General features: G+C 39.6%; 1 protein-coding gene and 1 pseudogene across 7 annotated transcripts in view; both read left to right on the forward strand.

Annotated features, from left to right (window-relative positions):
- Positions 1-25,247, forward strand: part of IGSF11 (immunoglobulin superfamily member 11) — a gene marked incomplete at its 5' end in the record, with an annotated part of 179,174 nt that extends 153,927 nt beyond the window's left edge. For 2 of the 6 annotated variants that reach the window (XM_082655141.1, XM_082655140.1), the window contains 3 exons: positions 20,300-20,422; positions 21,228-21,378; positions 23,008-25,247. In XM_082655141.1, coding sequence (XP_082511267.1) covers positions 20,300-20,422; positions 21,228-21,378; positions 23,008-23,452 — 719 coding nt within the window. In that variant the 3' untranslated portion in view covers positions 23,453-25,247. The remainder of the gene's footprint in view (positions 1-20,299; positions 20,423-21,227; positions 21,379-23,007) is intronic. The other 4 variants (XM_082655143.1, XM_082655142.1, XM_082655144.1 and 1 more) reach the window with 3 other exon arrangements.
- Positions 2,815-3,642, forward strand: LOC309822657 (tetratricopeptide repeat protein 19, mitochondrial-like; annotated as a pseudogene). The gene has a single exon. The product of its transcript is annotated as a tetratricopeptide repeat protein 19, mitochondrial-like (transcript).
- Positions 25,248-25,782: the final 535 nt, after the last annotated feature.

Here is a 25,782-nt window from a genome sequence, read left to right on the forward strand (position 1 = left end):
GCTGATCTTTCAGCAGAAACTCTGCAAGCCAGAAGGGAGTGACAGGATGTATTTAAAGTGTTGAAAGGGAAAAACCTACAACCAAGATTACTCTACTCAGCAACGATCTCATTCAGATTCGACAGAGAAATTAAAACCTTTACAGACAAGCAAAAGCTAAGAGAATTCAGCACCACCAAACCAGCTTTACAACAAATGCTAAAGGAACTTCTCTAGGCACGAAACACAAGAGAAGAAAAAGACCTACAAAAACAAACCCAAAGCAATTAAGAAAATGGTAATAGGAACATACATATCAATAACTACCTTAAATGTAAATGGATTAAATGCTGCAACCAAAAGACATAGACTGGCTGAATGGATACAAAAACAAGACCCATATATATGCTGTCTACGACAGACCCACTTAAGACCTATGGACACATACAGACTGAAAGTGAGGGGATGGAAAAAGATATTCCATGCAAATGGAAATCAAAAGAAAGCTGGAATAGCAATTCTCATATCAGACAAAATAGACTTTAAAGCAAAGACAATTACAAGAGACAAAGAAGGACACTACATAATGTTCAAGGGATCAATCCAAGAAGAAGATATAACAATTATAAATATTTATGCACCCAACATAGGAGCACCTCAATACATAAGGCAAATGCTAACAGCCATAAAAGGGGAAATCGACAGTAACACAATCATGGTAGGGGACTTTAACACCCCACTTTCACCAATGGACAGATCATCCAAAATGAAAATAAATAAGGAAACACAAGCTTTAAATGATACATTAAACAAGATGGACTTAGTTGATATTTATAGGACATCCCATCCAAAAACAACAGAATATACTTTCTTCTCAAATGCTGATGGAACATTCTCCAGGATAGATCATATCTTGGGTCACAAATCAACCCTTAGTAAATTTAAGAAAATTGAAATCGTATCAAGTATCTTTTCTGACCACAACGCTATGAGACTAGATATCAGTTACAGGAAAAAAATCTGTAAAAAATACAAACATATGGAGGCTAAACAATACACTACTTAATAACCAAGAGATCACTGAAGAAATCAAAGAGGAAATCAAAAAATACCTAGAAACAAATGACAAGGAAAACACGATGACCCAAAACCTATGGGATGCGGCAAAAGCAGTTTTAAGAGGGAAGTTTATAGCAATACAATCCTACCTTAAGAAACAAGAAACATCTCAAATAAACAACCTAACCTTGCACCTAAAGCAATCAGAGAAAGAATGACAAAAAAACCCAAAGTTAGCAGAAGGAGAGAAATCATGAAGATCAGATCAGAAATAAATGAAAAAGAAATGAAGGAAACGATAGCAACGATCAATAAAATTAAAAGCTGGTTCTTTGAGAAGATAAACAAAATTGATGAACCATAAGCCAGACTCATCAAGAAAAAAATGGAGAAGACTCAAATCAATAGAGTTAGAAATGAAAAAGGGGAAGTAACAACCGACACTGCAGAAATACAAGGATCATGAGAGATTACTACAAGCAACTATATGCCAATAAAACGGACAACCTGGAGGAAATGGACAAATTCTTATAAAAGCACATCCATCTGAGACTGAACTAGGAAGAAATAGAAAATATAAACAGACCAATCACAAGCACTGAAATTGAGACTTGGTTAAAAATCTTCCAACAAACAAAAGTCCAGGACCACATGGCTTCACAGGCGAATTCTATCTAACATTTAGAGAAGAGCTAACACCCATCCTCTCAAACTCTTCCAGAATATAGCAGAAGGAGGAACACTCCCAAACTCATTCTTTGAGGCCAGCATCACCCTGATACCAAAACCAGACAAAGATGTCACAAAGGAAGAAAACTACAGGCCAATATCACTGATGAACATAGATGTAAAAATCCTCAACAAAATACTAGCAAACAGAATCCAACAACACATTAAAAGGATCATACACTATGATCAAGTGGGGTTTATCCCAGGAATGCAAGGGTTCTTCAATATATGCAAATCAATCAATGTGATACACCATATTAACAAATAGAAGGATATGAACCGTATGATCATCTCAATAGATGCAGAAAATGCTTTTGACAAAATTCAGCACCCATTTATGATAAAAACTCTCCAGAAAGTAGGCATAGAGGGAACTTAGCTCAACATAATAAAGGCCATATATGACAAACCCACAGCCAACATCATTCTGAATGGTGAAAAACTGAAAGCATTTCCTCTAAGATCAGGAAAAAGACAAGGTTGTCCACTCTCACCACTATTATTCAACATAGTTTTGGAAGTTTTAGCCACAGCAATCAGAGAAGAAAAAGAAATAAAAGGAATCCAAATTGGGAAAGAAGAAGTAAAGCTGTCACTGTTTGCAGATGACATGATACTATACATGGAGACTCCTAAAGATGCTACCAGAAAACTACTAGAGCTAATCAACGAATTTGGTAAAGTAGCAGGATACAAAATTAATGCAGAAATCTCTTGCATTCCTATACACTAATGATGAAAAATCTGAAAGAGCAATTAAGGAAACACTCCCATTTAGCATTGCAACAAAAAGAATAAAATACCTAGGAATAAACCTACCTAAGGAGACAAAAGACTTGTGTGCAGAAAACTATGACACTGATGAAAGAAATGAAAGATTATACAAACAGATGGAGAGATACACCACATTCTTGTATTGGAAGAATCCAAGTCATTGTGAAAATGACTGTACTACCCAAAGCAATCTACAGATTCAGTGCAATCCCTATCAAACTACCAATGGCATTTTTCACAGAACTAGAACAAAAAATTTCAGTTTCACAACTGCTGCGGCTGGCAGTTGTGCATCATGAAAGATGAGCCAGAAGAGGCGAAGCTAATTTTGCATGATGCTCTTCATCTTGCCTATAAGAGTGATAACAAGACGGCCATCACTTACATTTATGATTTGATGGCCAGCTTATCATTTTTACGGGGTCAGCTTGAAAATGCAGAAAAACTTTTTAGAGCAACAATGAGTTACTTGCTTGGAGGGGCCATGCAACAGGAAGACAATGCAATAATAGAAATCTCTCTAAAGCTGGCCACTATTTATACTGCTCAGAATAGACAGGAATTGGTTCTTGCTGGCTATAATTCTGCATTTCAGCTATAGAGGAAAAAATTGAAAGAGAAAACGAATTATCAGAAGACACTTTGTCAGTGTAAGAGAAAGCCAACGCCCATCTCCTCTTGGGCATGTGCCTAGACACCTATGCCCGCTACCTTCTGTTCTCCAAGCAGCCATCACAGGCACAAAGGATGTATGAAGAAGCTTTACAGATCTCTGAAGAAATACTAGGAGAAAGACACCCACAGACCATTGTGCTGCTGAGTGACCTGGCTACCACCCTGGATGCACAGGGCCGCTCTGATGAGGCCTGTGTTCACGCACAGAGGGCGTCAGACCTGGCGAGACAGGTGGAGCACCCTGAGCTCCAAGTGCTGCTCAGTAATCTGGCTGCAGCCCTGATGCACAGAGAATGATATGCACAAGCGGAAGAGATCTACTAGGAAGCACTGAAGTGAGCAAAGCTGAAAAGAGATGAGGTTTCTGCGCAGCACATCAGGGAAGAGCTGGCTGAGATGTCAAGAAAAAGGAGACCTTTGTTGTAGCCTTACCAAGCTCTAGACCCCTTTTTGTTGTAGGGAACGCCTAGTAACACCTCTTATTCCAGTCCCAGCGGCACCATAATCATTGGCTTAAATCCTTTGTCCCTGATACTCAAGTCCCCTCAACTTAGCCTTGGTGGAGGACAAGCTGTATACACTGTATACACGGTCACTTCTGTTGTGCAAAGAAAACTTTGACTCCCACCTGATACTGCTTCTAAGGACAGGTGTCAGTTGTTGCTTTCCATTGTAACATGGTTGGTTAGGTGCTGTCCATGCTGGTCCGAGTATAGCTCTAGATTAAGAGACGCCAGTTTCCCTCTGGGGTAGAGTCTGGTATTTCAGCCAGGCGTCTCTCCCATAAGATTTCTGTCCACCAATTTGCTGCCTTCTCTTATTTTATCAATACCTGGCAGACCAGAGCTACCGGTCTCATGGCAAAGGGGGATGACAGTGAGTTATTTTCTCTTATCATCTATCTCCTGAAGCCCAGGGTGGGATTTAATGCATACAAAAGTAATATCTTGGCCTGCCACCAGCATCCAGCATGAAGTTTTAAAGTGGGATTAGGCACTTGAAAGTATAGTGCCCATTTGATTATAAATAAAAGTGAACTGTATGTTTTTGTATGTATCTGGTTATATACAACTATGAAAAAAGGAGGGCAAGGAATGACGACCTCCTGCATCCCTGCCCTCTGAGCATTCACTCCTCTGCATCCAGTCACAGGTGTCCCCAAACCCTCTGACTCCGAGTGGGGCCCTATAGGTGTAGTGTTGAAAGCTTCCCAGTCACTCTGATGTGTCCTACTGGTGCTGTAGAAGAACCAGTGCCCTGGACCCTAGCTCTGGCTTTTGGAGTTTGGGTCTTAGTATCTTCGTGTGTAGTGAGATTGTCTCTTAGTCCTGGGAGAATGCATTTGGTGGATGACCTTGCCTGGATAGGCTGCTATGTTGAGAGCTTTATCACACTGCCTCAGAGTGTGTAAAGTACACAACACAGGGGGCATCGATGATGTTTTCACCCCAGCAGTTCTGCAGTTCTTCTAGGTACCATGAAGGAACCCTGTTGTTGCTGATATGCCTTTGCGGGGGGTGGGGGTGGGCAGGATAAACTGAAGTTTGGGTTCCTATGTACATACTGGGAGAACCCTTTCATAATAAACTAGACACTCTGCAATAAAATAAATAAATAAATAAAATAAAATAAAATTATGTTGCAATAAAAGTTACCAAAAAGTTGTCCTCATATAGTTTACATGTGGATACTAGATATTGAGTAAATTTAGAACCAGCATCCTGTGGAGGTATACTTCGATTTTATACAGAGGAATAATACAGTGGATTTAGCATTGTTCTTTTGGTATATAAAACTTTGAATTCTAAAATAAGTGAAAACTATGTTTGATGGATATTATCTGAAGCAAAATATAGCAGTCTGGGCAGTGTTTCATTAGGCCTGTATAGTTGGCCCAGGTCCCATTAAGTGGAAACATAATGCATGAGACAGTTCATCAGCCTCTGCATCAGTGGGTTCTCAACCGGGGACAGTTTAATTTGGCAGTGTCTGGAGACATTTTCGGTTGTCACAGCTGGGAGGAAGGTGCTACTGGCAGCTAGTAGGTAGAGGCCAGGGATGCTGCTGAACATCGTATATGCACAGGTCAGCCCCCACAATAAAGAATTATCCAGCCCCAAATGTCAACAAGTGAATTAAATTAATAGATTTTTCAAACATTGAAACACCCTTGCATTTCTGGAATAAAGTCTGTTTGTGATTAGTTTTTAATAAATTGCTAATACGCAGTATGCCAATTTTTTTTTTTTTTTTTGCGGTACGCGGGCCTCTCACTGTTGTGGCCTCTCCTGTTGTGGAGCACAGGCTCCGGACGTGCAGGCTCAGCGGCCATGGCTCATGGGCCCAGCCGCTCCGCGGCATGTGGGATCTTCCCGGACCGGGGCACAAACCTGTGTCCCCTGCATCGGTAGGCGAACTTTCAACCACTGCACCACCAGGGGAGCCCAATATGCTAATATTTTAATAGAACTTTCTCATCTGTGATCATAAGTGAGAATGGCCCATATTTTTCTGTCTTGTGTTATCCTTGGTTGAGCTTTAGTATCAGATGATAAAATGAGTTGGGCAGTTCTTCCTCTTTTTCTGTTCTCTGAAACACTACGAATAAGACAGAGTTGTTTTAGGACAAAGAAGACAGTGTGTTTGGCATGGAGTAAGCAAGGCAGAGAATAGTAGGAGCTATTTTGTCCACTTACAGGTGCTACAATGGGGGTATGTATACATATATATTTCTTAAAATTTATATTTGTTAATCATATTATTCAAATACTTTATATCTTTACCAATATTTTATTTGTTTCAGCTAGTATTTTATGTGAGAGATTTGTTTAAAAATCACATATTAGGATTGTGGATTTGTCAATTGTGCCTTCTTTTTTTTAACCTATCCTGGGCCTCTGTTGCTCATAGGTTGTTATATCTCACTGATTCTCTATGCTTAATATGCATTTTTGTGTTATTTTAACTGATATTAAAACCCCTGTAGTGGCTTTCTTTGGTTAATTCTTACTGTTATGTTTCTCTTTTATGGTTCATTTACTTTTGGATTTCCATGCTTTATGTTTTAGGTGTATCTCTTGTAAACAGTATGTCTGGATCTAGTTTGGTTTCCAGTCTACAATCTGAGAACATTTTTCCTTTGATTGAGTCCATTTACATTAATTTTGATAATGGATATACTTAAGTTAATTTCTGATACCATATTTTATGTTTTTTATTTACCCAGCTTTTTCTTTTACACCCTATCCCATACCTTCTACTGCTTATTTCAATGTTCTTTATAAATTATGCATTTTTCCTTCATGGTTCCTAAGAGATCTTCTGTTGTCCTTATCCTTTCATAATTTAGTGCAGCGAAAAGGGATGATTAACTCTCCTGCTTGCTTGAGAACTCTGTGCAGAACCTGGTATGGAGATCATAGATGGAACATCTTAACTATCACTGTAGTCCAAGACTATCGTGTTACAAGGGAGGAGACTGAGGCCCAGAGAGGATACCAGGTTTGCCCAAAGTCCACTGATAGAAAGCACTCCCATTCTCCTGCCAGGCTGGGCAGCCTCAGGAATCTTGATTCTCCTTCTTGAACTCCCACTCTGTTTCCCTTCCCAGTGAGAGTGTGTCCATTTTTCTCTCATGGGGAGCAGAAAAGTCTTCAGCCACTTAATTTGCCCAATAAACAGGGGCTTATTTCTTCTTCATCGAGATGTTATTCTGACCAAAGATAAGATTTCCCCTTTGTTTTGCCCTCAGACATAAAGAAGCTAGTCCTATGCAGTGTTCATTACTCCCTCTTCTGAAAAAATTAAATATGAGCGATTATCATAACTGTATTCATTTGTTAATACATTCATCCATTCTTTTAGTGTGTGTGTGTGTGTGTGTGTGTGTGTGTGTGTGTGTGTGTGTGTCTACACATACACAGACACAACACTTATTCTGTGCAACTGCTTTAGGGTAGAGTGTTGGGGAAGGTAAAGGAATATAAAAATAAAGAGATATATCTCCATTCTAGAGTTCACTGTCTAATGGGGGAGTCCAATATAAAGAGATAACTACAGTGCTATGTATTTAATGCTATAAAAGTGTTTATAGTGCTATAAAGTTAAAATGATAGAAGTATTAATTCTCCCTGAAGAGGTTAGGAAGGACTTTATAGGGAATGAAATTCCTGAGAAGAAAAGGATCTTAAGGGATGAGTAGATGTTTTACCAGGTAAAAGTGGTTATTATCAATAGAGAGAACCATGCATGCAAAATCTTACAAGCATAAAAGTTTGACCTTTTTTTGAAGTATAGTTGATTTACAATGTTATATTAGTTTCAGATATACAACATAGTGATTCAATATTTTTATAGATTATACTCCATTTAAAGTTATTGTAAAATATTGGCTATATTTCCTGTGTTATACATGACATCATTATATCTTATTTTTTTTTATACCTTGTAGTTTGTACCTCTTAATTCCCTTCCCCTTCCTTGACCCTCCACCAACCACTTTCCCCACTGTTAACCCCTAGTTTGTTCTCTGTATCTCTGAGTCTGTTTTGTTATGTTCATTCATTTGTTTTATTTTTTAGATTCCATATATAAGTGAAAGCATACAGGTTTTGTCTTTCTCTGTCTGACTTACCTCACTGAACAATACCCTCCAGGCCCATCCATGTTGTTGCAAATGGCACAATTTCAATCTTTTTTATGGATGAGTATTCCTGTGTGTGTGTGTGTGTGTGTGTGTGTGTGTGTGTGTGTGTATTCCCCCCGCCACATCTTCTTTATCCTTTCATCTGTTGATGGACATTTAGGTTGCTTCCATATTTTGGCTATTGTAAATAATGCTGCTATGAACATTAGGTTGCATACATCTTTTTGAATTTATGTTTTCATTTTCTTTGGATATATACCCAGCAGTGGAATTGCTGGATCATATGGAAGTTCTATTTTCAGTTTCTTTGAAAAACCTCCATGCTGTTATGCATAGTGGGTATAAAAATTTACATTCCCACTGACAGTGTATGTTCCCTTTTCTCTATATCCTTGCCAACATTTATTATTTGTTGTCTTTTTTACAGTAGCAGTTCTGACAGTGTGAAGTGATAGCTCGTTATGCTTTCAATTTGCATTTCCCTGATGACTAGCAATGTTGAACATATTTTCATATGTCTGTTGGCCATCTGTATGTCTTCTTTGGAAAAATGTCTAGTCAGGTCTTCTGCCCAATTTTTAACCAGGTTCTTTGCTTTTTAGATATTGAGGTGTATGAACTGTTTATGTATCTTGGATATTAATCCATTACCAGACATGTCATTTTCAAATATCTTCTCCCATTCAGTAGGTTATTTTTTTCATTTTGTATGTGGTTTCCTTCACTTTGTAAAAGCCTTTAAGCTTAATTAGATTCCATTTGTTTATTATTGCTTTTGCTTCCCTTGCCTAAAGAAACAGGTCCAAAAATATTGGTAACACTTACGTGAAAGAGTGTATTGCCTATGTTTTTTTCTAGGAGTTTTATAGTTTTCAATCTTACATTTAAGTCTTTAATCCACTTTGAATTTATTTTTGTATGTGGTGTGAGAAAATGTTCTAATTTCATCTTTTTACAGGTAGCTGTTCAGTTTTCCCAACACCACTCATTGAAGAGACTGACTTTTCCCATTGTATATTTTTGCCTCCTTTCTTGTAGATTAACTGACCCGTGTGTGCGTGAGTTTATTTCTGGACTCTCTATTCTGTTTCATTGATCTATGTGTCTCTTTTTTGTAACATACTGTTTTGATTACTGTAGCTTTGTAGTATATTCTGAAGTCAGGGAGGATTATACCTCCAGCTTTGTTTTTTTTTTTTTCCCCCTGAAGATTGCTTTGGATATTAGGGGTCTTTGGCAGTTCCATATGAATCTTAGGATCATTTGTTTTAGTTCTGTGAAAAATGTCATGGGTATTTTGATAGGGATTGCATTAAATCTGTAGATTGCTTTGGGTAGTATGGACATTTTAACAATATTAGTTCTTCCAATCCATGAACACAGGATATCTTTCCATATCTTTGTATCATCTTCAGTTTTCTTCATCAGTGTGTTATAGTTCTCTAAGTATAGGCCTTTCATCTCCTTGGTTAAATTTATTCCTAGGTATTTTATTCTTTTTGATATGATTGTAAATGGGATTCTTTCTTGTATTCCCTTTCTGATAGTTTATTATTGATGTATAGAAAAGAAGCAGATCTCTGTATATTGGTATTATATCATGCAACTTGATTAAATTCATTTATCAGTTTTAATAGTTTTTTGGTGGAGAATTTAGGGCTTTCTATATATAGCATTGTGTCATCTGCAAATAGTGACAGTTTTACTTCTTCCCTTTTTAAATTTTTATTATCTGATTGCTGTGGTTAGGACTTCCAATGTTGTGTTAAATAGAAATAGCGAGAATGGACATGCTTGTCTTGTTCCTGATTTTAGAGGAAAAACTCAGATTTTCTCCATTGAGTATGTTGTTAGCTGTGGGTTTGTCATAAATGGCCTTTATTATTTTGAGATATGTTCTTTTGTACCAACTATGTTGAGAGTTTTTTGTCATGAATGGGTGTTGAATTTCGTCAGATGCTTTTTCTGCATCTATGTAAATGATCATGTGATTTTTATCCTTCCTTTTGTTAATGTGGTATATCACATTGACTGATTTGTGGATACTGAACCATCCTTGCATCCCTGGAATAAATCCCATTTGATCAAGGTGTATGATTCTTTTTATATACTGTTGAATTTGGTTTGCTGATATTTTGTTGAGGGTTTTTGCATCTTTGTTCTTCAGAAATATTGACCTGTAATTTTTAGGGTAGTATTGTTATCTAGTTTTGGTATCAGGGTGACGGTGGCCTCATAGAATGAATTTAGGAGTGTTCCTTCCTCTTTAATTTTTGGAATAGTATAAGATGGATAGGTATGAACTCTTCTGTATATGTTTGGTAGAATTCCCCTGTGAAGCTATCTAGTCCTGGACTTTTCTTTGTTGGGAGGTTTTTTTTTTTTTTTAATTACTGATTCGTTTTCAATACTAGTAATCAGTTTGTTCAGGTTATCTATTTCTTCCTGATTCAATCTTGGAAGATTGTATGTTTCTAGGAATTTATCCATCTCTTCTAGTTCGACCAATTTGTTGGCATATAACTGTTCATAGTATTCTCTTATGATTGTTTATATTTCTGTGATATCAGTTGTAATTTATTCTCTTTCATTTCTTATTTTGCTTATTTGTGTCCTCTTTCCTTTTTTCTCAATGAGCCTGGCAAAAAGCTTATTAATTTTGCTTATCTTTTTGAAAAACTAGCTCTTGGTTTTACTGATCTTTTCTTTTCTTTTGGTCTCTTCTATTTATTTCCACTCTGATCTTTTCCTTCCTTTTTCTGACTTTGTTTTTTTTTTCCTCTCATTTCTTTAGGTGGTAGGTTAGGTTGTTTATTTGAGATTTTTCTTGTTTCTTGAAGAAGGCCTGTATTGCTATAAACTTACCCCAGTAGACCTGCTTTTGCTACATCCCATAAATTTTGGAAAATTGTGTTTTTTATTTTCATTTGTCTCAAGGTATTTTCTGATTTCCTCTTTGATTTCTTCATTGACCCATTAGTTTTTTGGTAACATGTTGTTTAGTCTCTATGTATTTGTGTTTCTCCTATTTTTCTTCCTATAATTGATTTCTAGTTTCATACAATTATGGTTGGAAAATATGTTTGATATAATTTACATCCCTCTTAATTTTGTTGAGATTTGTTTTGTGGCCTAATAATTGATCTATCCTAGAGAACATTCCATGTGCATTTGAAAAGAATATGCATTCTTTTGTTTTGTATGTAATGTCCTATAGATATCTATTAAGTCCATCTGGTCTACTGTGTCATTTAAGGCCACTGTTTCTTTATTGATTTTCTGTCTGGATGATCTATCCATTGATGTAAGTGAGGTGTTAATGTCCCTTACTATTATTGTATTATTGTCAATTTCTTCCTTTATATCTATTAACATTTGCTTTATATATTTTGGTGTTCCTATATTATGTGCATATATGTTAATGAATTTTATATCCTCTTCTTTATATAATGACCTTTTTATCTTTTTTTATAGACTTTATTTTAAAGTCTACTTTGTCTGATATGAGTGTTGCTACCCCAGCTTTCTTATTGTTTCCATTTGCATGGAATATCTTTTTCCTTTCTCCCACTTTTAGTCTATGTGGGTTTTAGCACTGTGAGTCTCTTGTAGGCAGCATATAGATGGGTCTTGTTTGTTTTATCTGATCAGTCACCCTATGTCTTTTGACTGGCGCATTTAGTCCATTGACATTTAAAGTGCTTATTGATAGGTAAGTACTTATTGCCATTTTATTATTTGTTTTCTGGTTGTTTTTGTAGTTCTTCCCTGTTCTTCTTCTTTTAGTCTCTTCCCTTGTGGTTTGGTGATTTTCTTTAGTGTTATGTTTGTATTTCTTTCTCTGTAGTTTTTGTGTACCTGTTGTAGGTTTTTGATTTGCTCTTACCGTGGAGTTCATATATGTTGACCTATAATTATATTTGCTTGTTTTAAACTGATAGTCACTTAAGTTTAAGCACATTCTAAAAGTACTACATTTTTATTCCTCTCCCCCACATTTTCTGTCTTTGATGTCATATTTTATATCTTTGTGTCAATCCCTTAACTGTTTATTGTAGTTAAAGTTGACTTTACAATTTTTGTCTTTTAACCTTTGTGCTCACTTGCTTAACTGGTTGATTCTCAGCCTTTCCTATATATTTGCTTTTACTAGTGGGATTTTTCCCTTCCTATAATTTCTTATTTCTTGTTGTAGCCTTTTTTACTTAAAGAAGACCCTCTAATGCTTCTTGTAAGGTCAGCTTAGTATTGATGATCTCTCAGTTTTTGCTTGTTTGAGGAGCTTTGTATCTCTCCTTCAATTGTAAATGATAATCTTGCAGGGTAGAGTGTCCTAGGTTGTAGGTTTTCTCCCTTTCAGCACTTTGAATATATCATGCCGCTCCCTTCTGGCCTGCAAAGTTTCTGCAGAAAAATCAGCTGATAGCTTTATATTGGTTCCCTTGTATGTGACTCTTGGTTTTTCTCTTGCTGCTTTTAAAATTCTCTCTTTATCTTTAACTTTTGCCATTTTAATTCTTGGTGTGAGTCTCTTTGGGTTCATCTTGTTTGGGACTCTCTGTGCTTCCTGGACCTGTATATCTGTTTCCTTTTTCAAGTTCAGGAAGTTTTCAACCATAATTTCATCGAATAGATTTTCTACTTCTTTCTCTCTCTCTCTTCTCTTTCTAGGACTCCTATAATGCAAATGTTAGTACACTTATGTTGTCCTCGAGGTCCTTTAAACTATTCTCATTTTTTAGATCTGTTTTTCTTTTTGCTGTTCTGATTGGGTGATTTCCATTATTCTATCTTTCAGATCACTTGTGCATTCTTCTGTATCACTTTATCTGCTGTTAATTCCCTCTACTGTATTTTTCATTTCACTTACTATATTCTTCTGCTGTGTCTGGTTCTTTTTTATGTTTTCTAGTTCTCTATTAAAGTTCTCACTGTGTTCATGTATTATTTTCCCAAGTTCAGTTGTTATTCTCATTACCATTGCTTCAAACTGTTTATCAGGTAAATTACTTATCTCTGTTTTATTAGGGTTTTGTCAAGGTTTTTTGTTTTTGTTTTTTGTTTGAAACATATTCCTTCCTCTTCTTATTTTGTTTAACTTGCTCTGACTCTGTGAAATTAGGTGAAACAGTTACCTTTCCCAGTCTTGAAGGTGTGTCCTTGTGTGGGAATGTCCCTATGCAGTCTGCATGTGCCCAGGGGCTTTGGTGGGAGAACTGGATCTGAAATGGGCATGGGCTGTGTCTTCACCTGGGGTGTGCTGGCAGCTACCACCTTGATGGGTGGTAGGGCTGGAGATGGAGGGGCTAGAGCTGGAGCCAGGTGTGAGTTGGAGCTTCTCCTGTGCTCAGTGGCCATCACCACCCTATCAGGGGGTGGGATTGGGGACATAGGGGTTGGAGCAGGACCTCTGAGGGAATTGGATTTCTCCCAGGTGTGATGACATTCTGAACCTTGGTTTGGGGTATGGCCAGGACCTGAGGATTTGGGGTTGTACTTCTATGCTGCTTTCACTTTTTCCCCAGTGTGTGCACCTGGGTTAGAGGCTAGGTCGGGGCCAGAGGGGTTGGTTCCACACTGCTGGGCTGGCTCCCTCCCCAGTATGTGCAGAGACACGTGCTCAGGGGATGGCTGTTTCTGCCCTGGAGTTAGCCATTCACCCTTCTGAGAGTGTGCACCAAAGCGTGCACTGGCCATGGCTGCCTTTGCTCTGGTCAGAGGCAGGGCTGGGGTCAGACCAAGTTCTCTTCTCTCAAAGTGTGTGCACACTTGTTGGCAACAGCAGCCTCCACCTTAGTGGAGAGCAGATTTGGAACAAGAGCGGCTGGAGCAGGTTGCCATTGCCGGATGGGGGCATGCCAGGGTGGTCCTGGCAGGCTGGGCAGAGCTCCACACAGTTTCCAGTCTGCTGCTTCTGTGCTGCGACTGGCAGCAAGCAGGTCTGTGCATGTACTCTTCAAGAGTGTAGTCTTGGTTTCTTACAGCCCTCCAGTAAGCCACGTTGGTTTTCAGACCACCAAGGGGGCTTGTCTTCCTAGTGCTGGACCCCAGGGCTGGGCTGCCTAATATGTGGCTCAGACCCCTCGCTCCCCAGGGAGCATCCTCGAGCCTGTGATATCCCCTCCTCTTCTGTGTCCCCCTCCAGAGGTGGGGGTCCCAACCAGATCGCTTCTCCTCCCTTACTACCAGACTCTGTGTGGATCTTCCTTTACAGCCTTGGTTGCAGAAGAGCCATCCTGCTGGTCCCCAGGTTGATTTCAGTGAGATTTGTTCTCTGTATAGTTGCAGCTTTGATGTATTCATGAGGGAGATGAGCCCAGTCCTCCTACTCTACCATCTTGATCCCACACACACTAAAAATTTTGACATTTTAAAGTGAGAAGAATTATGATTAAAGATTCACAAAGGTTTGACCTTTGATCGTGAATAAAGATTCATGACCTGACATAAAGATTCATGAAGGTTTGACCAGAGAGGAGGTTGGCAAGTTCACGTCCAGATTGTGAAAGTCATTGTATAGCATTCAAAGAATTTGGGTGTTGTCCTTGAGACTGTGGATATTGACTGGCCTTTTTATAAAGCCAGAGAAGATACCTAGATCTGCATTTTAGAAACAGCCTCAGCAAACAGGATGAGAGATTGGCAGCCAGGTCACAGATGGGAGGCTTTGATCATAGCTCCATCAAGAACTGAGGAGGGGGCTTCCCTGGTGGCGCAGTGGTTGAGGGTCCGCCTACCGATGCAGGGGACACGGGTTCGTGCCCCGGTCCGGGAGGATCCCACGTGCCGCAGAGCGGCTGGGCCCGTGAGCCATGGCCGCTGAGCCTGCGCGTCCGGAGCCTGTGCTCTGCAACAGGAGAGGCCACAGCAGTGAGAGGCCTGCGTACCGCAAAAAAAAAAAAAAAAAAAAAGAAATGAAGAGGGCCTGAACTAAGGACCTGCTCATCAGGATGGAGAATGGATAGAGGCAGGGTGGGATTCGAGAAAGATGGAAGGCAGAAATCAACAAGACATGGAGCTTGATGATACACTGGGACTCAGAGAAGAGTCAAAGTTAACTGAGATTTCTGTCTTAAGCTATTGAATGAACAGTAACTATTAACTCAGAGAAGATATACTTAGAGTTTTGCTTGAGGGAAGCAGTGAGGTAGTGGTCCTCTGAGACCTCTAGATGGGGACTGAAATAATGATAATGGTAACAGATGATGTTTCTTGAGCACTAAGCACCATTCTCCCTTGATAATTAAATCTTAACAATCAACATAGAGACATCTTGATCTGAAAGAATCTACTGATGTCAAGTTAAAAGCAAGACTGCTCAGAGTCAGCATTTCTGGGAACCTAGACCGAAATATGTAGGAGAAAAGTAGTCACAAGCTAATCAGTTAGTCTTAATTGTAGCTGTTGCCATGTTGTAAGTGTGTGTTCCTGGCCCGTCTGTTGCCAGTGATGAGCCATTATATTTTATACAAATGCCATGAGTGGTATTCCAATAAATAACAGATTTAAAAGTAAAATAAATCCTTAGCTTAGTATTTTGATGTGTGATTCTATGCAGTGTTATTAATACCAAGGAGATATAAATCTTGCATTATTCAAATATTGCCCAGTAATGTCCACTGGTGTTTTCTAGTGTTTGAGTATTTGCTGTAGATTACAGTTCTTTGAAAATAATAGCAGAAATGCAAAGAGAAGTAGATGGAAATGTTGCTGTAGAATACACTGACATGAAATCAGAAATGGATTTAAAATCTGAATTGGCAAAAGTAATACCTATTTCAATGACAAAATGAAAATCAGGGCAAAAAGGCAGAGTATTTTCACTGTTAAATAAAGGAGATGAACTAATATGAAGCAGTGTGTGTCTTCACGTGTGCGTCAGAGGTGCTTAGGGTGTTCTCTTAATGGGGACAGGTTCTCTCTGTCTCCTCTGTCCATCTCCATCCTAATTCAACCAACATCAACACAGAAAGGAAATAAAATTTTCTTTCCATGTCTGGAAAATTTGGCATGAAACAAAGATCAAGACTGTTGGATACTTAATGCTGTATAGTGTTTTTAAATTTTCTTTTAGAATGACAGAGTTTAAATATTAAGTATTTGTGGGCTTCCCTGGTGGCGCAGTGGTTGAGAGTCCGCCTGCCATTGCAGGGGACATGGGTTCGTGCCCCGGTCCGGGAGGATCCCACGTGCCGTGGAGCAGCTAGGCCTGTGAGCCATGGCCTCTGAGCCTGCGCGTCCGGGGCCTGTGCTCCGCAACGGGAGAGGCCACAACAGTGAGAGAGGCCTGCATACCGCAAAAAAAAAAAAAAAAAAAAAAAATTAAGTATTTGTGATATTATCTTTGAATTTTAAAATAGGTTTTATTTTGGCATTTATTTTGTGTTAATGTTCCCATTTTTACTATTTTTTATCATCAAATGTTTGTATCTGGTTGAGATAATTTTTTACATATTTTTGAAACATATAGTATGTTATAATATATTGGTTCAAATAACAATAAACCATGTATTCATTATTTTCTTCTACAGAGTACTTCTGAAATTTTTATATAAGAGATGACTCACTGTTTATTATTATGATCATGCATTATTATTATAAAAATGCATAAATCATATAAAATATAGAGTAATTTGATTTTGGAAGTCTGATCTCTCAACCTCAAAGCCTAAGTATTAATATTTATTGGAATTTGGAGACATTCAACATTTTCCCAATTTCTTGATTTTTCTTATGAATCTGAAAAAGATACAAATTTCCCAAGTGATGCCAAGAGGGAATTCCAACATGGAAGCCTTGCCAGGCACTATGCATTATCTCACTCAGTCCTCACAGTAGCCTGTGATGTAGAAGCATGTTGGCAGTTCCATGTCACACATGAGGAATCAAAAACATAGATGCAGAAGAGGTAGCACATTCATGACCACCTAGCTAGCAGGTGGTAGAGCAGGTTCCGCCCCAGGCTGCCTGAGTCTAGAACACATGTTCTTAGCCAGTGCACCGTCTACTAGGCAGCAGAGAAGTGGTTCTGGAGCTAAGGAGAAAGGATGGAAGTGGAAATGTGCACTTATATTTATTTCTCTCTAAATTCTGTAGGGCTTCTGGTCCAGGTACACAGCTTGTGTGGGATACAGTATTGCTGTGAACTGGGGTGTGATGCAATTTGTTGCTTTCCAAACTGCAGTTCCACACTGTTGAACTTCCCCTATTCTTTAAAACAAAGAAGATCTAAAGAATATTTATTCTCTAACTTCATTTCAACAAATTACTCTGCTCCAGAGCAGGCCAAGTGAAGTGACAGATTGAGGAATGAGCCCATTTCATTTCAGAAAGGGCCCTGTGCCCGTGGCAGGGAGGAGTCAGGTGCTGGCTGCAGAGGTGCGTTGTTGCCTTGACTACCTCAGCAGCCCTCTTCTGCTTCTGGTTAGACCTGTCTTACTCATGTGTCTGTCCCATTCTCTGATTACGTTCTGAGTTCACTCCGGCGTGGTGTGTCAGCCTCACTGAGGAGGAAAGAACAGTGACTTCACCTTTTCTTTGAAGTTGTCATTTTATTTTATTTTAGAATCTTTACAGTTTACCTCTTTCTGCGTGCCAGAATGCTGCTTAGATCAGCTGTTAAAAATTTCCCAAATTCTCTCTCTGGAAGTGTCAGCAAAATCACTGATTTGGTGTGAGCTGATCAAATTTCTAGAATTTCAGGATTTAGGAAAACAACAACACAGTGTATGAAATTGTGGGGTTAGTTGCCCAGAGATTATGGTTTTCTTGCATGATGACATTTGCTAACGTATTGAAGGTGGAGTTAGACAGATGGCTTAGTTTAATACTCATAGCATTGGGACATTGATTGCAAGGTTAGGAAATATCCTACAGATGCATCCCACAGAATATTGTGGTTTTAAATACCTTACAAGAAAGTCAAGTGTGTGTATGGTGGTTATGAGCTTTGGACATGACAGACCTGATTTTTTGTGCTGCTACTTGTGTACTGTGTGATCTTGGACCAATGGCATAGCTTCTCTGAGCTTTTTCATCTTTGAAAAGTAGGGAATATAAAACTTAAGGTTTGTAAGATTAAATGAGACATGTAACGCTCTTAGTGCAGTGTATGTGGTACACAATAGACACTCGAGAAGATGGCCCATTTATTTATTTATTGAGAACCTTTCTGTGTGCTGGGTAATTTCTGAGGATGATGATACAGTGAGAACAAGTCAAACAAGAGTCCCTTATCTTAATGAGACAAGTAGGCAAGAAATTATAATAATGGGGTAAGTTCCAGCACTAGGGATTACAGGGTGCTGGGGAGCACATAGGAGGGATGGTTAAGGAGAGCACGGGAAATCAGATAGAACACGGAGGAGGAGAAAACAGTTTCCCTCCAGACGGACCCAATTATCTGAGTGAATTCACTGAAAAGCCTCATACATTGGTAGCCATGAGAGTTGTTTGTTTTTAAGGCAAAGGAAATAACACACAAGTGTGAACCAAATAACTACCAAGTATATTGACTTGGGTGTGTACAGTACAATTCAAATGTCCAAGTAAGACATAAGTATAAGTCAGTAAGATATCCATATAGTATGGGTTCGACCATTTAAATGCTCCCATTAAAAAACAAAGGCAAAAAAAAAAACCCAACCCTCCCTTCCCTGGCCTGTATATTGAAGTTAATTTCAGTGTGTGTTTGATGAGTCATTTGTTAACATTACCCACTATATAATGTTAGAAGGCAGGGAGATAACCCTGAGGGCGGTTGCTGCCTGGGGGTCTTTCAGAATTTGCTCATCCTCACTAGATGCCCCTCTTAAGCACCCTGTATCCTCTAGTGATGGCGCTTACCCCACTTATTGTGATTTCTCACCTACTTGTCTCTTTAAGGTACAGGGCTGGGTGTGTGTCTTGTTCATCATGATATAACCATCCTCAAAAATTATCCAGCACACAGAAAGGTGCTCAATAAATATTTATTGGTTAAATGACTCTGCTTCTGCCTTTGATCTAAATAGAAATGAAGGTTACCAGAAGAAACTAGGTGACTAAATCTTAGTTTCATGTAAAAGTTGTCAGCACAGGGTAGAGATAGCTCCAGGTGTTGCCCTAGGAGTATGTGGACTTTGTGCCACCAGTGTGCCACCAGTAGGCTTTTCCTGATTTGCTGCTCTTTTTGAGCGGTGAGTGGCTGGAGGAGTTGTGCACTGCCTGAGGGAGACCGCAGTGCAGCCTGAGCTTAGAGGTTGGACAGCCCTCCGTTCATTTCCTGTTGCCCAGCTGTGTAATCTTCACTCATGTAAAGCCTCGGTTTCCTTATCTGTTCAATGGGATTGATGATAACAATACCGCTAAGAGTTAGTGTAAAGATTGAGATCATACGTGTAAAAGCTTAGCCAGTGCTTGGCACGTAGTAATAACTATTAACTTAGGTTTTATTATCACTGTAAGTCATTTGTGTTTTGTTTGTAAGGAATAAATCAACTATCCTAATGTTGATAAGTTACTAAAATGTGAACCACTGCAATATTTCTTGGTCATATCAGTGTGGTCACCTGGGAAATGCATGGCTCAGATCTCCTGCTGTGGGAACGTAATTGACTGACAGCCTCAGTGGCTTCCCGCAGCATCCACCACTGCTTCGCACCCAGGCCATGCTTTGCCTGGGCAGCTCCCAGCCAGTCACTGGGCACAGTGGGGCTGCTAATGCAGGCCCATTCCTGCAAAGTCTAAGATGCCTTTAACAGGTGACCTTGGCTCAAGGACTCCCCATCAGCCTGGTGGAAACTTCCATAAGGCTGTGTTGCAGTCTGAGACGCTGCCTCCTTCCTTCCCTCTCCCCTTCACGGGGGCCAGACCTGTACTGCAGTCTGAGCCTCTCCTTGCTTCCTCCAGGTTCCTCTCCATTTCCCTTACTGCCATTTCCTCCAGTAAACCTCCTGCTTGTCTTGGTGTCCACTCCTTGGAGGAGCTGGACTTACACAAATGGTTATCGTGGTTGTTGGAAGGGAGTAGCAGTCTACACCCTTGAGCACAGAGAGGATATGTTTTCCATCAAGTATGAAGCAGACATTATTATAATGAGTTTAACTTTGTATGTTATTGCATTTCCTCAGAATTAAAATTTGGTGTTTCTGATCATAAATTCTCTAAAATAGGCATTAGCCAACATTTCCTCAGGGAAGGCTGCTCACCTTTAGGACCTCACACTAATCTGCAGATTAAGTTCTAAGACTGCCCTTATTTAGGACAGGCCTCTATAGCTCCTGGTCTTTAACGTATGTTATTATTTTAGTCTTTAACCTTCATGAACCAAAAACATCTCTCCAAAAAAAGGTATTGATAGCTCTTCACTGTTTATCTCTTTTTATAGTCTTCTGCTGATTTCTTTGGTTTTCTTATTTTCTTTCCTAAATCCTCACTTGACTGTTGCTTTTGTGACAGACCAGGTCCAGGGAACAGTCACCATCCGGAACATCAGCGCCCTGTCATCAGGTTTGTACCAGTGCGTGGCTTCTAATGCCATTGGGACCAGCACCTGTCTTTTGGATCTCCAGGTTATTTCTCGTAAGTATATAAAATTCTGATGTCCACTCTGGGTCTGAATGCCAAGATCTTTGTTAAACTAGGGAATGAAAAGTTCTGCTTGTTTAGAGGTTGTTTGACGATTAAATAGAAATTCTTTTGATTTTAATCATTACTGAAGATATTTAATAGATGTGTTAGTATACTTCTCAGCTTCAGCAATATGACTTCTTCTTTATGATAAAATGTCTTCCCAGGATCATTAGAATCAGATCAGTTTGATTATATAGTGCTATAGACATATTAAAAATTTGTTATGATCTTACAGTCATGGCAAGACCTTCTTGTATTTTTTCCTAATCCCTTATATCTGCTTAAATGTTGGGTGCCCAGGTCATACATAAGCAGTGCAGAAATTTTCTCTTTAGTTGAGAATTCTGGGTTGTTTGAATTCCAGCTGCAAAAGGGAATGATCTGGCTGTGATGAAGTAGCAAGTTATCCTGCTGCTTGCCAGGTTCATTTGGGGCAGGTCAGGCAAGTAGTCAGGTACGGTCTTTTTCCTGCTCTGACCTGGTTGTGGCTCTCCTACAGCTGTTCGTTTATTGAACGAATTGCTCATTTATTCAGTAAATGTTTGTGAGCCTGTTGTGTGTTAGTCCTAGCCACTGGGGATACAGAAAATTAAGTGAGGTTTAACTTTAAATGGATACAATACAGTGGGCAATTTTGCACATTTTAAGAAAATTCTTTGGTAGCCTTTTATGTTTATGAAGTTGTGTGAGCATATTCTATTTCTCTTTCTGTCTCCTTTTTTTTCTTTAAATATACCTTAAATATATTTTGCAGCCCAGCCCAGGAGCATTGGACTAATAGCTGGAGCCATTGGCACTGGTGCAGTTATTATCATTTTTTGCATTGCACTAATTTTAGGGGCATTCTTTTACTGGAGAAGCAAAAATAAAGCGGAGGAGGAAGAAGAAATTCCTAATGAAATAAGGTTTGTGTGTCAGATAATTTATCCTGACATTGGCATAGCCAGTGTCTGTATTTCTATTCATTTTGGCAGCTAAGATTTCTTTGCTAATCTTATGACTTTAACCAAGGTAGTTAAAGTGGCCAAATGATAGTTTCTTGTATGTTATATCACTCTTCCTCATGGTACTTACTCCTCAGCTTTATTTACTGGATCATGAAAGGCGGGAGGTGGGTAGGGTAGTCTAGCATGTGCCCAACTAGGAGGACACAAGTGAAGAATTCCCCCGTTTCCTCCCATAGCTTCAGGGTGGGTGGGGTTAGGTGGCTGCCATAGTAGAAAAGTGAGTTTAGAACATGTGTTTAATATTGGCATCTGTAAATGATGCGAACATAAAGCAAGAAAGCACAGCACCTGTACAGATAGACCAAAGCAGTATGGCTTGGTTGAAAACAGTTCAGTCAAGAATATGAACATCTTAAGGAAACAATGTCAGATGATCTTGAAAGAAAGGTGACTCTTGCTGTATTGTGGAGATATGGGGGTTCAGGCTCAGTCTTAGATGGCATCGCATCAATAACCTTATTGAAAATGCTTTAATGACTCCAGTCTACTTAGCATGACATACACAGCTCTTCAGAATCTGACCCTTCCCTGCTTCCCTGCTTTTATCTCTCACAACTTCCCTGATCACTTTGTGTTCCAGTCTGTTGTCTTCTCTCAGGCCTCAGGGCCTTTCCTGTAGCCTCCACCTTGTTCCTGGACCATATACTCCTTCCCTTTGCATCCATCTCTTCAGTACATTCCTTGGTCTGGTTTAAGTCTAGTCCAGGCATCACCTCCTCACATAAGTTGACTTAGGCCCTTGTCCAACCTTTAAGACTTGCAGATGTTCCTGCATTGATTGTCACCCTCATTTGACCATAGGCTTCTTGGGTAGAGGAGCTGTCTTTTTCTCACATGAAACATCTAGTAAAATGCCTGGTACTCAGAAAATGGTAATTGAATTAGTTAACATCTTAAATTAACTTAATGACTTCTCTTAGCCTCTTATAATTCTTAAGGGTTTGGACCCTATGCAGATTTCATCCCAGTGTAAGATTAATGAGAAAAACCTCTCATCAGCATATGACAGTGATTTCTCAAACCCCCAAAGGCAATAAAATCAGGCCAATTCTAATAGTTTTTTGAAGTTCCTACACCCGTAGTTTGGTTTCCTAGCTTTACAGCAGCTAGTTCGGTGGATTTCTTCATGGACTATTTTCCTATTTAGAGGAAAAAAATATATATATGTATATACACACACACACACACACACACACACACACACACATATACATACACACACACATATATTTTTCAGTTATATTGGAAGACACAGTTTTTGAGAGATTTGATACTACTTTCTTGGTTACTCTTGGGGACTGAGAAGCTGAGGGAGAATTTTTCCTAAGCATTGTCTTAAAGGGAATGAATATCAAAGCCGAGGCCACCAGGACTGCCGTGTTTGCTTTCATGATAGTGTGGTCTGTCCTGAGGGTTTGAATTTCACAGACATATTCACCTGAACATGGGAAGACAGAGTCCTGGGCAGGTAGGTAGGGTAAACCTCAAGTAAATCCTAACAACAGCTTTATTTTTGTTCGTTTTCAGAGAGGATGATCTTCCACCTAAATGTCCTTCTTCTGCCAAAGCATTTCACACCGAGGTGTCCTCCTCAGAGAGCAACACATTTACCTCTTCCAATACCTATAACAGCCGCTGCTGGAGCAACAATCCCAAAGTGCACAGAAACACACAGTCGCTCGACCACTTCAGTGACTTGCGCCAGTCCTTCTCCCTCCACTCGGGCCACGCCAACATACCATCCGTCTATGCCAACGGCAGCCATCTGGCCCCAGCCCCACCGAAGACCCTGGCAGTGACAGCCAACAGAGGGTCGTCGCCGCAGGCCGTGTCCAGGAGCAATGGCTCAGTCAGCAGGAAGCCCCGGGCTCAGTACACACACTCCTACACCATCAGCCAAGCAAGCCTGGAGCGCATTGGTGCTGTCCCTGTCATGGTTCCAGCCCAGAGTCGGGCTGGCTCCCTGGTCTAGGACGCAAGCAGATGGAGCGTGCAGAGAAGAAGCAAAGGGAGCCCCCATTCCAGCGGGGGGCGGGGTGGTGGCGTGTTGGGAAAGACACTTTCCTGACAATGATCCTAGTAAAAAGCACAAAGAAGGAGGCAGGGCTGTGACCCGGCCACTAAGATTGGTAAAATGAACTGGAATGCTCCGGCATGAAGACTTGTTCGTTCCCCCACCCCAGCTGTCCCAGGATTCTGTTCAAAACGCTGGATCTCACAGATGTGCCAAGCCAAGGAAAAAGGTAGAAGAGCAGAATAGCATTAAAAACCCAAACTGCAGTCCAGATGGGCTTATTTTTTAATTCATGTCTAACGTAATAATTTTTCAAGAGACTAAAGTGCCAGATGGAGTTTAAATAATGAAATTATTTAAAAAGATAGGTGTCTTTAGAAACATACTGAGCAACCCTGTGTTACATCCTGCCTTTCCCCGTCCCCTCTTGATGTAGGGGGCCGAATGGCATAAATGGCGAATACTGGTCCTAGCAGGGCTGGCTTTTGTATCGTAGGATCAAAACTTTTTACACCAACAGAATTCAGTAAGGAATGGGTGAAAACTATAAACTTCTTTGAGGAGCCCCTTCATATTTATTTATTTATCTCTTCCTGGACCATGAATTTCATATTTGGAATATTGCTATATTGACAGATTATTGCCTGTCTATGTTTTTCTAGGGTCTGTTATAGGTCCATGACAGTTACTGTTCATTATTTCCTGGGAAAATATTTTTTAAAAGAAAACTGTTGTTTTTAAAAAAAAAAATACGAGAGAGGCATTGGGTTAGGAAGGAAAAGACTACTGTCAACGCCACGTCCAGTGAGCTTGTTCGTGGAGCCCGGCAGGCAGGCAGCAAGACCTAGGTCGTGCAGGCAGCACAGGAGCAGGGAGGAGGGTGGAAGGGAATTCCTGGCAGCCTCTCAGAGCAGGGCCGTCCAGGTCTCCCTTGCTGTCACACCAGGTTACTCTTAATGAGGGCAGCACCCCATGCCTCTGTATTGGGGTAGATAACTTTCTCCTTGTTTGACAAGTTGAGGTTGCTGGGCTGTTACAGGGAGGGCAGGAGTTGCTTTGTTTTTGTTTTTCTCAAAATGATTATTTTTGCAAAAGAGATAAGACTGAGACAAAAGGGATGTCTTCAGATATGCTCCTGGGAGGCTCTGCCCTGTTCTTGTCGCAGCTCAGGGTTGCAACTTTGCCCAGATGCGTTTTACACCACTGTAAAGAGATTCTTTGTGATTAATTACCTGGCCTTGGGAGTTCACCAGGTAATTTGCAGACTCTCCACTCTATTTGTGCTCTGTAGATCTGGCTGTGCTTGTATCGGTGACTCTCTCGCCTTAATCACACTTTAAGCAACACAAATGATTTCTTCCCAGATTTGTTTCCTAAATTATTTATGATGCTGACCCCGGGATTGGATAAGAGCATCTTTTCTTTCCCCGATGTAGTCTCTCATTCCCTCTTCCCACTATGCTTTTGCCCTCTTTTCCTGCAAGCACAGTCGTCACAGGAAGTGGCCTTCTGGTTTTCAGACTTATTTGAATAATGGAAACCAACAGCTGCTGCATACACTATTTTTCCAAGAGGGCTAAGCTCAGAACCTGACCATTGCAATCATTCCAATATTGATGAAGAACTGAATTTACTTTAGCATTACTTATTTTTTCCGTTTGACGGTTGGTTCTTGACTTTGTAAAAATTTAAATAAATGAATGTCTATACTTTTTATAAAGAAGAGTGAAAATGCCATGACAGATAAGATGATACTATCAGATGTTGTTTAGAAAGCATTTATCTTGCATTTCTTTATTCTTTCTAATTATCTAAAATTCAATAAAAGTTTTATTCATATAAAAACAAGTTGTCATTAATTGTCATATACTAATGAATATATGATTTTGTACTTAGTGTTCTCTTAATGTTGTAAACATTTTCCATTCTGTTAAATAGTATTTATAATAATTTTAATGAGCATATAGTATTCCAAAAATTACTTAACTCTACTCTTATCATTAGAAATTTGAGTCCATTTATCACATGTGTGATTGAAGATGTGATGATCCTTTTCATACACTGAGCCATTTTCATGTTTCTTTATCTGGAAGTTCATGAAGACAGGATCCATGGCTATCTTCTTCACCCTATATCTCTGTCACCTAGCACAGTGCCTAATATGGGTATTGAGTAGATAAATGATGATTTCTGAACTGGAGTTGCCAAGTTTCAGTTCAGAAAGTTATGGTCATGATTGTAGCTCTTGATGTATATTGGGTCATTCCTTTAACTTTTTATTTGAGATA

The sequence above is a fragment of the Grampus griseus genome (assembly GCF_964374135.1).
Source record: "Grampus griseus genome assembly, chromosome: 5".
In the NCBI taxonomy this organism is placed as follows: domain Eukaryota; kingdom Metazoa; phylum Chordata; class Mammalia; order Artiodactyla; family Delphinidae; genus Grampus; species Grampus griseus.